This window comes from Phoca vitulina, unplaced genomic scaffold (assembly GCF_004348235.1).
Source record: "Phoca vitulina isolate PV1807 unplaced genomic scaffold, GSC_HSeal_1.0 scaffold12, whole genome shotgun sequence".
Taxonomy (NCBI): domain Eukaryota; kingdom Metazoa; phylum Chordata; class Mammalia; order Carnivora; family Phocidae; genus Phoca; species Phoca vitulina.
The window spans coordinates 14334393-14348660 of record NW_022589715.1 but is presented as its reverse complement, the minus strand read 5'-3'; the positions used below and the strand labels follow the sequence as shown (position 1 = coordinate 14348660).

The following is a 14268-nucleotide window of genomic DNA, read 5'->3' as shown; positions in this document are numbered from 1 at the left end:
CAGTGCTCAGGGCCTCAAAACAAGGAGATACTGTGAAAGTTCAAGCTGGCTAGGGAGGGTTCTCGAAGCCACCTCCAGAATCGATCACTGTCATTGACGCCTTATTTTCTCCCTCCCATACTGTCACCATAGTCGTTCCAAATCCCCCAGCTGGGGAGGAAATAGATTCTTTTAAATTGCGTATAATTACTGCCCTTCCCTAACGATGGGTCACAACTGTCTAGAAAGTCACTGAAGATTACAGCATTGAAAGAGACATGAAAAATGTTTGAATGCCATTTACTTAGGACAATTGAAGTGGCCCTTAATCATGTTAATCCCTCCTTTACCCTCCTAAGGGCTTTACTCAGACTGACTCTGTAGTAGCCCCATCCCCACGTGCATGCCTGCTAGTTTTCACAGGGCTGGCTTCTAACCACCTTACCCCAGGGCTCACCATAAACCGTCTTTCCCAAAGGAAATATGTTTTTCACAACTGATGAGAAACTCAAACTTGCTTCTAGTTTTCCCTTAAAGGTGACTGTAGTCCCACCCCCAAGAATCTCTTCCAGTGGGTAAATAAGCCATTAGAAGGACCAGGTTTCTTCCTACAACAGGACTTTTGTCAAGGATTTAAGTTGGGGTTGAGAAGGGGTCAGAAAGAGAAGAATCCCAGCTACTGGAGGTCAATCCCATTGTCTCCTGATGTAGGCAGTGAGGGCCCATCCACCTGAAGAAAGGGAGCAGTGGATGTGCCCTGTGCATCCTCCAACAGTGTGCGTGCAGCAGACCAGCATACATAGAAACTCAGTCGTTCTGCCCTGAGTCAGCCTTGATGAAGTGCCCACTAGCCAGAAGCAGGGCTCAATTCTGACCCACAGCCTGACAGAACTGAGTTGTCAATTAATATTCATGGCCCTGTGTGAGGAAGGGAGGAGGTATAAGAGATAGAAAATGAAAAAAGGAAAGACTCAGGGTGGGCAAAAAAGGTAAAAGAAGGGAATTCCTCAAATGGCAAAGAAAGAAGAAAGGCCCCTATTCTGAACTTGAGGCTGGGAATCCCAGCAACGTATAGTTACAGCTAAAAGGCCCCTGGAGGACAGGACCTGCCAGATTCATCACTGTCTCCAGAGCCCAGCCCAATGCCTGACACATAAGTGTGACACCATTTAAATGAACCTCTTCATTATGCCAACAAAGAAACTGGAGCCTAGAGAGGAAAACTGCCCCACCTACCTCTCTCCAAGATTCTGGTGGCCTCCTGGAAGATTTAGGAGCAGATGGTCAGGCAGACCCCATGCCGAGGCCCTCTGCCCCAGCAGAGGTCACGTCTATGTCATCCTTGACCTCCATATAACCCAAACAGGCCCTGGTACACAGTAGGCACTCAAAAAAAGTCTGTTGCTCTTACTTAGCAAAGAACATGGACTCAAATTCACTAGGGCTCAGCTCTGATAGCTTCAAGCAGTGGATCCTCACAGTGGGACAAATCACAGCTTCGGTTCTGTTCAAATCACATCACAACAGACACGAGAAGACCTCAGCCCAGTTACTGCAGGTAGCCAAGGCCAGGGCTTGAGAACCAAGTTAATTACCCCTGTGTGGGGGTGGGGTGGGAGGGAGGATTAATCCAGAAGAAATTAATTTTACTTCTCCTGATTCTTATCTTTCTCGTATTTCACAGCTGAGATGTCCTGGGAATCATAACACCCACTTTACAATTGAAGAAACTGAGGACCAGGAAAATAAACTTCTTGCCCTAGGTCCCAACAAGGATTCAGTGTCATTTTCAAATAACATTCGTCATTAAGATTTTTTTTTCAGGTTATAAAGCTAATCTATTTTCACTACAGAAACTATGGCGAGCATAGAGTAGCGTCGCTATAATTTCCTGGGAGAGATCCTACAGACAAATGCTCACAAGGGTTCAGGCACAGGCTTAAGGGTCCCCAGGGCAGCAGGGGTAGCCACTGCTCTGCCAGGAACAGAGAATCCCAGCAGCTGAACACAGCCCAATCCGCCCCAGAGCTTCTGGGCTAGCTTAAGGATCCCATCACAGGTTGAAGTTACAGGTTACCATGTTTTGGTCCATCTGAATTCCCAAAGTTTAGCGAAACCTCTAGTTACTTATGAAGCCTAGGCCCATGGTCATTTTGGCCACAGTACAGGACTCTTGTTGTGCTGAGAGACTGCTTGTCCCCTCCCTGCATTTCACAGAATCTACTCACTCCATGGAAGTCCCCAAGAAAGAAACACCCTGGTTGGCATGGCCCCTCTCCTGGGCACACACCCACGGGAGGACATGTGGTATCCAGGAAAGAACCCAGGCCTGGAAACTAGGGCAAAGTAATTCGCCTTTCTGAGCCTCTGCTGTTTCTGTAAAGTGGAGCTATCTCACCTGGTCGCTGTGAGGATTGAAATGACCCAGGCACTACACTTCACACAGGGCTGAGCTCACAGTGTGCACTCCGTGTGCATGCCCCTTTCTCCCAGTCCCTCTGTGTGGGGATGAGTGACACTGGATGTACCCCAGCAAGGATGACCAGAACCCTGGAGCACACCCCTGTGTAGCCTAAGGGACATTCACCACATCCTCACTGGAATCTGTGGTAGGAAGAATAATGACCCCCAGAGATGTCCACGTCCTAATCCCCAGAACCTGTGAATACATTTGTTACCTATCCTGGTAAAAGGGACTTTCTGGGTGTGATATAGGACTTTGAGGCGGGAGATTACCCCAGGCTATCTGGGTGGGCCCAATCTAATCACATGGGTCCTTAAATCCAGAGAACTTTTCTGCGGCCAGTGGCAGATGTAAGTACAGAAGAATGGTCAGAGAGATGCAATGTCACCGGCTTTGAAGATGGGGGGACGGGCCACAAACCAAGAAATGAGAGCAACCTCTATAATCTGGAAAAGGCAAGTAAACATATTCTCCCCTAGAGGCTCCAGAAGGGAATGCAGCCTCACTAACCCCTTCATTTCAAGCCAATGAGACGTGTGTCAGACTTCTGATCTACAGAACCGTAAAATAGTCTTTTGCTTGAAGTCAGAGTTTATAGTAATTTGTTGTGGCAGCAAAAACAAAAACAAAAATAAAACCTACAGCATCCATTATCCTGGGAAGGGGTGTGGGGATGGGGGACTGGCTAAACCCTTGCGATCAGCGCCCAGCAGGACCCTTGTCCGCAGCTTCAGAGCCAGCGGCCTTTCCTGTGTATTCCAGCCTGCTGACAGGTGGAGGGGAGTGGCTGCCAGCTGCCCTCCCCTCACTCCAACGTACAGCCCTTCTCTGTCCACCTTGGACCGGTCTACCCCAAGACCAAGGGGCTGGCAGGGATGGAGTAAGCTAGGTCACCAGTTGGAAGGCCTCGTGCCCCCACCCACACAGCCTGCCCCAGATCCAAGTTCCATAGGATCAGAATCATCCCTCAAGGGTGAGCACATGGCTGCTGAGGAGGGGAGGAAGGAAGCAGGTGCCTCCACGGCCTCTGGCCCTCACCAGCACCTTCACTGTGGGCACTTCCCCCACTCTGGGCCCTTATCCTCTCGCCCCTTCTTCTCCCCGAACAGGAGCTCTTCTCCAGACTTCAAGCTCCCTCATGGCCTCCCCTAGGAGCACTGCTTACCACTAAAAAGTCATAGACACACCCGAATGGAGCACATCCTGTGTGCCAGAGGCCAGGATGGCTACGACAGAAGCACACACCGAACCCCTTGGGAAGTCATGCATGGGGGTGGACCCAGGCTGGGGCAGAGAAGAAGATGGGGCATTGGCACTGGGCCTCACAGATTCTGATAGAGTTAGGGGCGGGGATGACCAATGAACCTCTGGCAGAGGAAACTGCGTGAACAAAGACAAAGGATCTGGGAAGTAAAACGTAGAAGAAGAAAGGGCAGAAAGAGAAGGGATGCACAGATGGAAGAGTCTGAACCGCACTGTGGCTCTGATTAGCTGTGTGATCTTTTAGTTTCTCCATCAGGAAAGAAGAAGAAACACCTGCCTCACAGGCTGGCTTTGAGGAGTCACTGAGAGTCTGTGTGAACCTGGCTGCCTCCTGACAACCAATCGATAAATGTTCTCTCCTCCCCTGGAAATGTGAGCAGCCCAGCTGGATGTCAGCACTGGTTCTCAGCCCTCACTGTGCACCAGAATCACGGAGAGATTTTCAAAATATTGATTCCTGACCTCACTTCCACCCAGAGGCAGGTTTCAGGATTAGAAACAGAAGTAGGAAGCCTGAGAAGAACCATGAACACATGCACACATATGTACACCCATGTACATATACACACATACATATGCACGTGCACGTGTACACACACACACACACACACACCCGGCAGGGTCTTCTTCAGCACCCACAAGGACTATGTGCCAAACACCCACCCAGTCAGCCTAGGGCGGGGGGAGCGGGAGAAGGGGGCTGAGAAGGGACCAGGGGGCCCAGCCCACCCTGCTTTCCAGAAGCACACCGTCCCCGCAAAACAAGCAGAGAACCACTAAGGGCTGGGTTCTCCGTCCAGGGCTGAAGGAGAAGAGGCGGAAGAGAAAGAGCCACACTTGGGCCGCCAGCAGAGCGGGCTGACGGAGGGGCAGGATTTTCCCTGTCAGGGGGAGATGGCCAGGCAGCACCCCGGACGGGAGGTTTTCTCACGCGAGAAGCACACCCGTGCTGGAAAAACAGCAGAGTCTGGGTGCCGAGACATCAGCACGCAGAAACCGGACTTTGGAAAAGAACAGTAAGAAACCACTGAAGTTTTCTGAGGAAGGGACACTTGCAAGATTAGTCCCACAGAAAGCAAAGAATGGACCAGAGGGCGAGAGCCAAGGGAAAGGAGAGGAGGGAACCCGAGAAAGGAGGCCCGAGGTGTGATGAAGGTGAGAAATGAGGAGTCTCAGGTGCGGGCTTTTGTAGAGTAGAAGTGCTACTGAAGAACCGTTATTACTGACGCCCTGGATGCAGGTATGAGGACAGACGGGGTGAGACGGGCCCAAGGTGTACCCACGCCTGCCTGCTCAGAGGGGACTGGCAGAATCCCGGCCCCCGGGGAGGGGGCACTGGACTGTGAGGGAGGACCCTCTGGAGTGAGGGGCTAGGGAGAGGGCCTGGCTTGAAACAACATGAGTTGAAGGGAGCCTTCCGAGGAGAGAGAGGACACCTGGGGAAGGGCAGCCATGAGCAGACACCACCGCGGACCCTCTCTCTCTATCCCCTCAGCAGAGGGGACCCGCATTCTCCTCACCACCGCTGAGATCTCTGCCAGGAGGGGGCGCTGGTGACCACGATCTGGAGGGAGTGGGTGAGGCATGCGTGTGTTTTGGGCTGAATTCCTCAGAATGTGTCTGTAGGCATAGGCAGGGCCTTTAAAGAGGTGATTAAGTTAAAATGAAGCTGTTGGGGCACCTGGGTGGCTCAGTTGGTTAAGTGACTGCCTTCCGCTCAGGTCATGATCCCAGGGTCCTGGGATCCAGCCCTGCATCGGGCTCCCTGCTCGACAGGGGGCCTGTTTCTCCCTCTGCAGCTCCCACTGCTTGTGCTCGCCTGCTCTCTCTCTCTGCCAAATAAATTAATTAAATAAATAAATAAATAAAATCTTTAAAAAAAATAAAATGAAATGAAGCTGTTAAGGTGGGCCCGGATCCAATCTGACTGGTGTCCTTGTAAGAAGAGGAAATTTAAACAAAGAGAGACACTGGGATTGTGTGAGCACAGAGGGCCGCCATCTGCAAGCCAGAGAGACAGACCTCAGGGGAAACCAAACCTACCAATACCTTGATTTGGGACTTCTGGCCTCCAGAACTGTAAGAAAATAAATTTTTGTTGTTCAAGTGCCCAGTCTGTGGCATTTTGTGATGGCAGCCCAAGCTGACTGGTACCGAAGGGGAAGGAAGGGTCCACAGGGCCATCAAAATGAGAAATGAGCAAACTGGGGGGAGAAACAGCTCAGGGAAAGACAAGGAAGGGGCTTAGCTCCGGCCCCCAAGACAGGTCTCATAGGCACGTCCTGCGCCTCCAGCCCCTGACCTGACATTAGGACTGATTTCTCCATCTGCCTCCCTGAAACCTCCCAAGTGCCCACTGGAAGGGCACTGAGCATTAAGCCTAATCTCCCCTCCTGGGGCCCGTGGGAGCATGGGCAGTCTTCCCTTCTCCTTCTTCTCTGCCCCAAGACTGCTGAGGAAAAGGCCAGTATGGCTTCTGTTGCCCGAAGGGCCTGGCCGGCCAACCCATGTCTGACAGAGCCCCAGCCACAACGGGATGCCAGCTGAGCCGGGTGCTAAGTGGCCAGACTGGGAAGAGGGTAATAGCCATGCTGGGGGCCGCTGGAGCCCCTCAGGGAATAGCCCACCCTGGTGCCCAGGCAGCCCCATGGGGGTCTCAGCCCCCCAGCTGCTCCCCAACCAGGATAGAAGCACGGGAAGGTTACTTGTTGATGGCTCGTCCAGCGGGGGCGTGTTCTACCTCATAGCCTTCGCGCCGCAAGACATCGAGCACTGTGTTGTTGCCCATGAAATGACCTGCAGGAAGGAAAATGATCAGAAATACGGCAGTTCCCATGATTACTGTACCCCCAAACACACACCCCAAGTCAAACAACCCTAGCAACCCCCCGCCCTTCTGTACGGCCCAGGAGAGCCCAAAGAGTTTCTGCGGTCAGGCCTCCCACCCGCCCTCCACGCGGGCAGGGAGTGATAAGCCCCACTGCAGAGCTGAGGACACAGGATCAGAAGGGTGCAGTGAGCTGCCCAGAGTCACACAGTAAGGAGACAGCCTAGACACCAAATCCCATGCACCTCGGAACGCAGTGTTAACAGTCCTGACCATTCTCATTTATACAAGCCAACCACCTCTGAGACCTAAGCCCCCTTCTGTCCGACACATAATGATAAATGCACAATCAAAACCTCCATTTAGCAGAAGCCATCATGGCTGGAAACCTCCACCTGAATTTTATTTCACTTTTTCCCTTTTAATAAAAAACAACAAAGATCAAACAGATAAGCTTATAGTGACATCTTAAAATCAACATTTTAAAGGCCAAAAGTAGCTCTTGGGATTAACCTTCATTCCTTTCAGGTTTTTGGGGGTTTTGTTTTTTTTTTTAAGTAGCCTCCACACCATGGAGCCCAACACAGGGCTCAAACTCACAACCCTGAGATCAAGACCTGAGCTGAGATCAAGAATCAGATGCTTAACTGACTGAGCCACCCAGGAGCCCCTCCTTTCAGGTTTTGACGCTCAGAACTGACATGTCCCTCTCTGTGACAGTGTCTGGCACTTTAATGTCCTAAATGGCTCATTAAATTGTAGCAGCCTATCATGTTATTGCGCAGAACTTTAGAGGGATCGTTATCTCACTTTAAATTGGAAAACAGGTAACACAGGTTCAGGACGTCACACGCTAAGCAGCAGCAGAGTCTATGCAATTTTGACACCTCAATATTCAATAACCAGAGACTGGGACAGCAAATTAAGTTACATCCACGCTGCAAGAGAGGCGACAAGCTGTCTGTAGGTCTCTCCCGTGTCCTGTTCCCACAGCTCTAGGAAGCAGGGTGAACCTGGATCAGCCTCTGGGAGACTGGGGAGCCCGAGGGCAGTGACTATGGCAGAAGGTATTGGGCCCTACTATGTTCTTGGGTTCAACTGTAGAGGCTATATGACCCCAAGATTGATGACAGGCAACTGGCTTAGATGAAAGGGACATTGGCAAGGCCCAGATTAGCCCTGGTGCAGAAGTGCACACATTATGCCTGGGCGCCCGGGTGGCTCAGTCGGTTAAGCGTCCAACTCTCGGTTTGGGTTCAGGTCATGATCTCAGGGGAGTCTGCTTGTCTCTCCCCCTCCCCCTCAGCCCCTCCCCCCCGCCCCCTCCTGCGCATGCGCTCTCTCTCACATACATACATACATGCATACATACATACAAGACTATGCCTGGACTGGGGGGGGGGTGGCTACCAAGCTTGCGGAGTACTGCTGTGACCCTCACTCCCCCAGCCATTACCAAGCCCACACAGCAGGGAGTGACCACACAAATAAAGTAGCTGACAGTCACGGAGCATCACGAGGTGCAGTGCTTTACACATCACTTGATCCCCAACAATCCTATAAGGTGGGTGTATTATTATCCCCATTTTACAGGTGAGAAGAGGCACAGAGAGATCGAGCAGACTGCATCTCAAACCCCAGTGGTCTGGCTCCAGAGTCCACGCTCTCAACCAATTAGGAAGGCAAACAATATTTGTCAAGTGAACGAACGGCCCCCATTACCAATGCTTTCTCATCACGGGACCAAGCTATTCTGTTTGACTTAATTTTCCTCCTACTCCAAGAGCGAGCTCCATTTCTCATCTCTAAATCTTATCTCCAGACCCCCACAGAAAAAGTTGCTGTTTGCTTTTAAACACTGGTTCTTTTAGTTTTGGGTTATCTTTGCTTTGCAATTAAAAGTTTGCTAACCACAGATTTTGTAAATCTTAAACCAGTAGGGCTAAGTGTCAGGAGCAATTTCTGGGGTTCCCTCCGGTTACCACAGCCTTCAGAAGGCACGAGGAGAAATGGATTCATGCAGTGGAGAAAGCAGCCCCGGGAAGAGAGCTCGGCACTAGCGGCTGCCCAGGGCGCGCCCGACCCCCGGCGGCTGTGAGGCCTGGCCCCAGCACTGCAGGAATAGGATGAGCTGGGCCTGGAGAATGAGGCTAGCCCAGATGCTGCAGTCCCGCCTGGGCCATCTGTCCAGCACAGTCCCCATCCGGAGGGCCTGCCCCACGATCTGCTCAGATCAACCTGCCAGCCAACCTGCTGCCCAGCCTCACACCACAGCGTAGGCCACTGTCATCTCAAAGTATCCGCCGTCCCCCCAGCACCCAGTGCCCCGCTCTCCACCACTGGACGTCAGGAGCGGAAAGCAATCGAGCCTGGCTTCTACCTCTATTCAGAGTGTCCTGTGGTGCTTGTCCTTTAGTCTGCTAATATGGGGTATTACGTTAATTGATTTTCAGATGTTGTGGAAAAGGTCCCCCAAAATACATCTGCATCCTAATCCCCGGAACTGTGAATGTTATCTTACGTGGCAAAAAAAAAAGATTTTGCAGATGTAATAAAGCTGAGGATCTTGAGATCAGGTGATAATTATACTGGACCTCTCACTCTGCCACTCTGGAAATGCTTTTCTCCAACCCCCCATTTTACTAAGGTGAAAAAAACTGAGGGAGGTGACTTGCCCAAGTCAATGAAGCTAGTGAAAGACTTGAAAGGAGAAAGCCGAGGCCAGCAAATGGTCTGGCAAATGTCTGAAACTAGTTCCATTTAAAAGCATAAAAAAATACTTAGTACTAAATCTAACAAGTGACTTGCAAGATGTACAAGGAAAACTAAGGAATTAAAGGAATTAAAGAAGACCTAAGTAAATGGAAAGATTCATGGTCATGAATTGGAAGACTTGATAAATATTGCACACTACCCAGCCTCTGGCATTTCTGTCTTTAATTATGGAGGGTGCAAAGCTGTGATAGAATCACTCAAGAAGAGGAGATAATTTATTTCAAAAGCCCCACAAAAGGAAATCATTGTCCCAGGCTGTTTCCTTGTACACTGTTAGCAGTTGGTAACAGCTGATCTATCAGCCCCAGGCCTTCCACCTGGGAGGCTCAGAGTCAGAGAGGAGAGACAAGACATGACGAATTTTAGGGGAATTAGTTTAAAAAGTGAAAGGGGCCAGAAAGAAGCTGGGAGTAAGTGCTGAGTTCGGAAGAGAGAAAAATGCCTTGCCAGCTTCCAGGGGAGTGTGTCATGAGCACCACGTGGAAAGAGAGCTCTCTTGATGTCACAGGTAGCAGCTTGCCCAGCCAAGGTCCAACCATGCTGGATACTCGGGCATCAGCCGGCGCCACTTGGCGAGTGAACGAAGTCAAAGGTGTCTGCCACTCAGCTCACCTCCTACCAGGCGCCCACCCCAGCATGCCCTTCGTGGAAGGAGCATCAGAGCCCAGCGTCCCGGCAGAGGTAACCTACGACTCACCAGCTCCAAAGGCAAAGAAAAAACCTTTGTCAGGGAACTCTTCCAAAAGGGCCTTCACCCGCTTCCCCATTCTCTCATTCCGCTTGTAGATAAGCTCCCGGCGGAAGTAGCTGTCGATCTCCTGGGCAGTCACACGCTCCTGAGGTGGCAGCGTGGCATTAATGAAATTGGGAACCTCCGCCAAAAGAAAAAGAAAGAGAAAAATTAGGGGCAACAGAGTTACGAACGAAGTTGCTTAATTTGAGCACAAAATCACCCAGCCTAGACGGTCAAGCTGCTGTCGGGGGAAGGGGGAAGCCAGACACACCACTCTTGGGGGTCTCCCCCCTGCTACTTCTTCAAACTGGGATATCATTCTCCGTAACCCAAGTGCAAACATATTAAATGAAGTGCACTGAAAGAACTCTTGGGCTATTTTAGACAGTGCTTCTGTTCTATTTAAATGAGAGTGCTTGGCGCCATGTGTTTATATAAGGAGACCATATCTTTGCCTTAACACATCCATAGTTTGTACTTGTTGGATTCACACATGCTTCCTTTAGGAAAATAATTTTACATAAATACATAGTTTAGAATCAATAATTACGACTCTACTACCAAATATATGGAATGCCTATAACCATTCAACTGTTAGTTCTAAATTCCATACATGGTCATTGTAATTACTTCTCCAGTTCCCAAGTCTCGCTCTTGCTTTCTCCAATGTTCTTTACCCTCCTGGCAAATCTTTCACCTGGCTCTGGCACTCACGCTAGCCAGCTGCAGTGTTAGGGCAACAACAGGGTGCTAGGACCCCAAAACCGTGACGATCTCCCCGCAGAGGCCGCAGGTGAGGGGACACACGAGTTCTCTCCCCAGCCCATCTCGGTCCCCTCCTCCCGGGCGCATGCTCTCTCCTCTAGCCAGGGATTTAACAAGGTTAACCATTCACAAGGTTTACTCGGTTATGAAACAGGGTGTCTACACTGGCTGCTTCTCCCGCTTGCAGTAGCCGCTCAAAGGCCTCCTGAACGTCCTCACTCTGTAGCGCAGCCGTAATTTCCATTTCACCGACAACAGATCCCCTTTCGCTATTTCCTTGAAATGATACTTTTTTTCATTTTCAAGTCCAAAGCCTTCATCTACTCCTTTATCGTCTTTTAAAAAATCATGTCGTCTATGTGGGATCCTTCTGTCCATTTCCCCCAGTCCCTTCTCTTCAGCACAGCACTTCCTTTGTACCAGCCCCCCCGCCCCCCGCCCCGCGCAGGCAGCCCAGAGTGTGCAGGGCAGCCTCCCACTGCCATCCTGCTCTCCCTTCTAGATGCCGAACGTGCCCTACGACCTGCACCCCTCAGCCTGACCAGCCTGGCCCGCGTGGCACGGCAGCAGGCACATCCTCAATACCCCACACCACCGGTGGGGGCGCTGTGAGCAGGACAGGTATGAGGAGCCGCGTGGAAGGAATGCATAAGGCCCCTATTCCTGACCGCCCAGCCAGGTGGCCCATTTGCCCATATAACTTCCAAATCCCCCGTCCATATTAGCTTTTCCTTCCATTTCACATTTTGATGTCCCAATTGACCTTGACTTGTCTCCCCACTCCCCCAACATCCACCAAGAGTGCCCATAAGAACTGTCATCACCATAAATTCTACTATTCCTTCTTTTTTTAATTTTTATTTATTTTTTTAATTTTTTATTGTTATGTTAATCACCATACATTACATTAGTTTTAGATGTAGTGTTCCATGATTCATTGTTTGCGCATAACACCCAGTGCTCCATGTAGAACGTGCCCTCTTTAATACCCATCACCAGGCTAACCCATTCTCCCACCCCCCTCCCCTCTACTATTCCTTCTTTAGTGCATTCCTTGTTTTCCCCTTCCCCTGGCTTGCTTTGCCCGGGTTTTACTTCCGCCAGCCCTAGACTCTCCGGAAAGCTCATTATATCTTCTGACGCTTGCGGGGCTGATGCTGGATCCAGCCTCGATTGTCCCTCTCCCCAGGCTGCCATTCCTTGTTCACCGCTTATATTCACTCACATTTCCTTAAGACAGGGTCCCCAGATCTAACAGACCCCCAGCATCACTCACACCCTCCTCCCGCAGGAGGACACCGGTCCTGGGGCTGGAGACAACACATTCCCCAACTCAGTAGCTCAGCTGGCACTTGCCACCGCCACGTGGTCTTGGTGGGGGGAGGGGAGGAAGCCACGGTTTGTCCCCTGGGAAGCTTGTTGATAAAAGAGTAACAAATATCCTTGTAGGGAGGCTGCATTCCTCTGAGCTTCTTTCCCCTTGACAGCCCATAGGTAAAACCTATCTCGTGTGTCACTCACTGTCCCATGTGTCCCGTGTGTCACCTGTCCCATGTGTCACTCACAGCACCAGCTCGGCCATGGACACATCCCAACCCATCGTGCTCGCGTGTTCCTAGAAGCCACCACTAAGCTGCAGTCGAGGTTCTGGTTCATCATTTCCCAGAAGTGCTGTCTAAGTCAGCCAGGGGCTTCCGCACTAGGATCCCTTCCCTGCTCCGGAGGCCGCCCCGGACCATGAGGCCTGCCGCTGGATCCCTTGAAGCTTCATCCTTTGCCTGGGATCCGAGAATTAACACTCATCAACGCAACCTCCTCAGTTCCCACGTATCATAAAGAATACCTCTGTTAGCTGCGGCGTCTCCTTCAACATCTAAACCTGTCCGATTTTATTTTTGGAGCCCTTGATGACCTCGATCCTTTGTACACAGAAGGTCCAGGCGTCAGCAGGTCAAGTCTTTATTCTTGTGTTTAAATGCATGCTGAGCTGGATAGAGGACAAGGGCCCTCACCTGGGAGCTGTCATGGCTGAAGATGACGGAGCCGAGGTCCCCACAGTTATAGTGTTTGATGAGATCCTCCGTCGTGTAGGGGATCTGAAGGCTGCCTGCTCGAAGGCTCTCCTGCTGCAGGAGGGTCTGGTTCAAAGCAAAGATGACCTACAGGGGAGAAAACACAGGGCCCTTTTAAGTTCACTGATACTGCAATCATTAGCTGCCATCTTATTTCTTTTGTCCGAGGTTGGCGATGGCCTCACCTCTCCGTCTGTTGTGTAAGGACATGGACACTGCTGCTACAAAAGGGAACACAAATCCCTGGGCGGTGTCCAGAGAAAAGGAGGACAGTCCTGCCCAAGCTGGCCCCTTGTGGGTCACACTGGAGGAAGTGCCTTAAAACGGACACGGACCACCTGCAGCTAGCCCATGAGAGTCGCCAGGAGGTGAAGAGACCAGAGAACGGCTTGAGATGAATGTCTGAAGAAGCTGGGGAGGAAAGGCAGGAGGCAGCTGGGGACACACAGACAGGGACATACCGACAACAGCTTCCCTTACACGAAGGACTGGACAGGAAAATATACACAACATCCACGAGGCCGTTCTAACCATCAGTGTGGCGTGTGCCACCTAATGGATTCACTGGGTCGGTGGGACGTTAATAGAAGTTATGGAAAAGTGAGAAACGAGGGCCAAACAAAATCAAACAGGTTTATCTGGACGAGTTTCTCAGAGTCTCTGATACACTCATGTGAGCTGCGGTTCTTCCCAAAGGGAGACTGTTTCCCAAGTTTATTTGAGGCACACATCATACGAGAAGGGTTCGCTGGCACATCCTTTGGGAAAATCCAGCCTCGAGGAATTTTACAAAACAGTGGTTCTCCATGGCACTGGAGAGCTGGGACAGAGGGGGAGGCGGGATTCTGGCACGGCGGGCGGGGACTGGGGCTCCTGACAACATTGAAGATGCCATGGCACTTTCTCTCCCGCTCTCCCCAGGTGGATGCAGCCATATCACCTTCGGCAGCTGCCCTTCCACGTGCTGCCCCAGTAATCGGTGTACAGATACTGCCTGGCTGGAATATTCCCTCCCCATTTGCTGAAAAGCACACAGGCGGGGTCCATGTGAGCATCTGTGAGGTCTTCAGCAGGAAGTTTTCGATTCTCTGGAGACAACATATTACAGGTCTCAAGTCAGCAGATGACCCTACGCAGCCCCAACCCCCTTACTGTCTCCTGTCACACATCCTCTTCATTCTGAGGGCAAAGAGGCAGGGGGACTTGGTGACTTGCTTCCCACAGGCCACAGCGGCACACATGGCCCTGTCTCCCACGGTTACTCTAATATTGGCTGTCCCTGTCCTGAGGATTTAAGCAAAGGCGGTGGGGGCAGGTCCCTCTGTAAAATCCCCTCCTCTCCTCTCCAAATGTCCCCCTCTGCTCTGTTGGGCCTGGACCTTCTGGGCCA

The 14268-nt window shown here is 51.2% G+C and overlaps 1 protein-coding gene across 1 annotated transcript in view; it reads right to left on the bottom strand.

Moving 5' to 3' along the window:
• Positions 1-14268, bottom strand: part of TRABD2A (TraB domain containing 2A) — a 48878-nt gene that overhangs the window by 330 nt on the left and 34280 nt on the right. Inside the window, exons 3-5 of the mRNA XM_032411191.1 lie at positions 12819-12965; positions 10006-10180; positions 6412-6502 (exon numbers count right to left, since the gene is read on the bottom strand). Of these exons, the coding sequence (XP_032267082.1) occupies positions 6412-6502; positions 10006-10180; positions 12819-12965 (413 nt within the window). The remainder of the gene's footprint in view (positions 1-6411; positions 6503-10005; positions 10181-12818; positions 12966-14268) is intronic.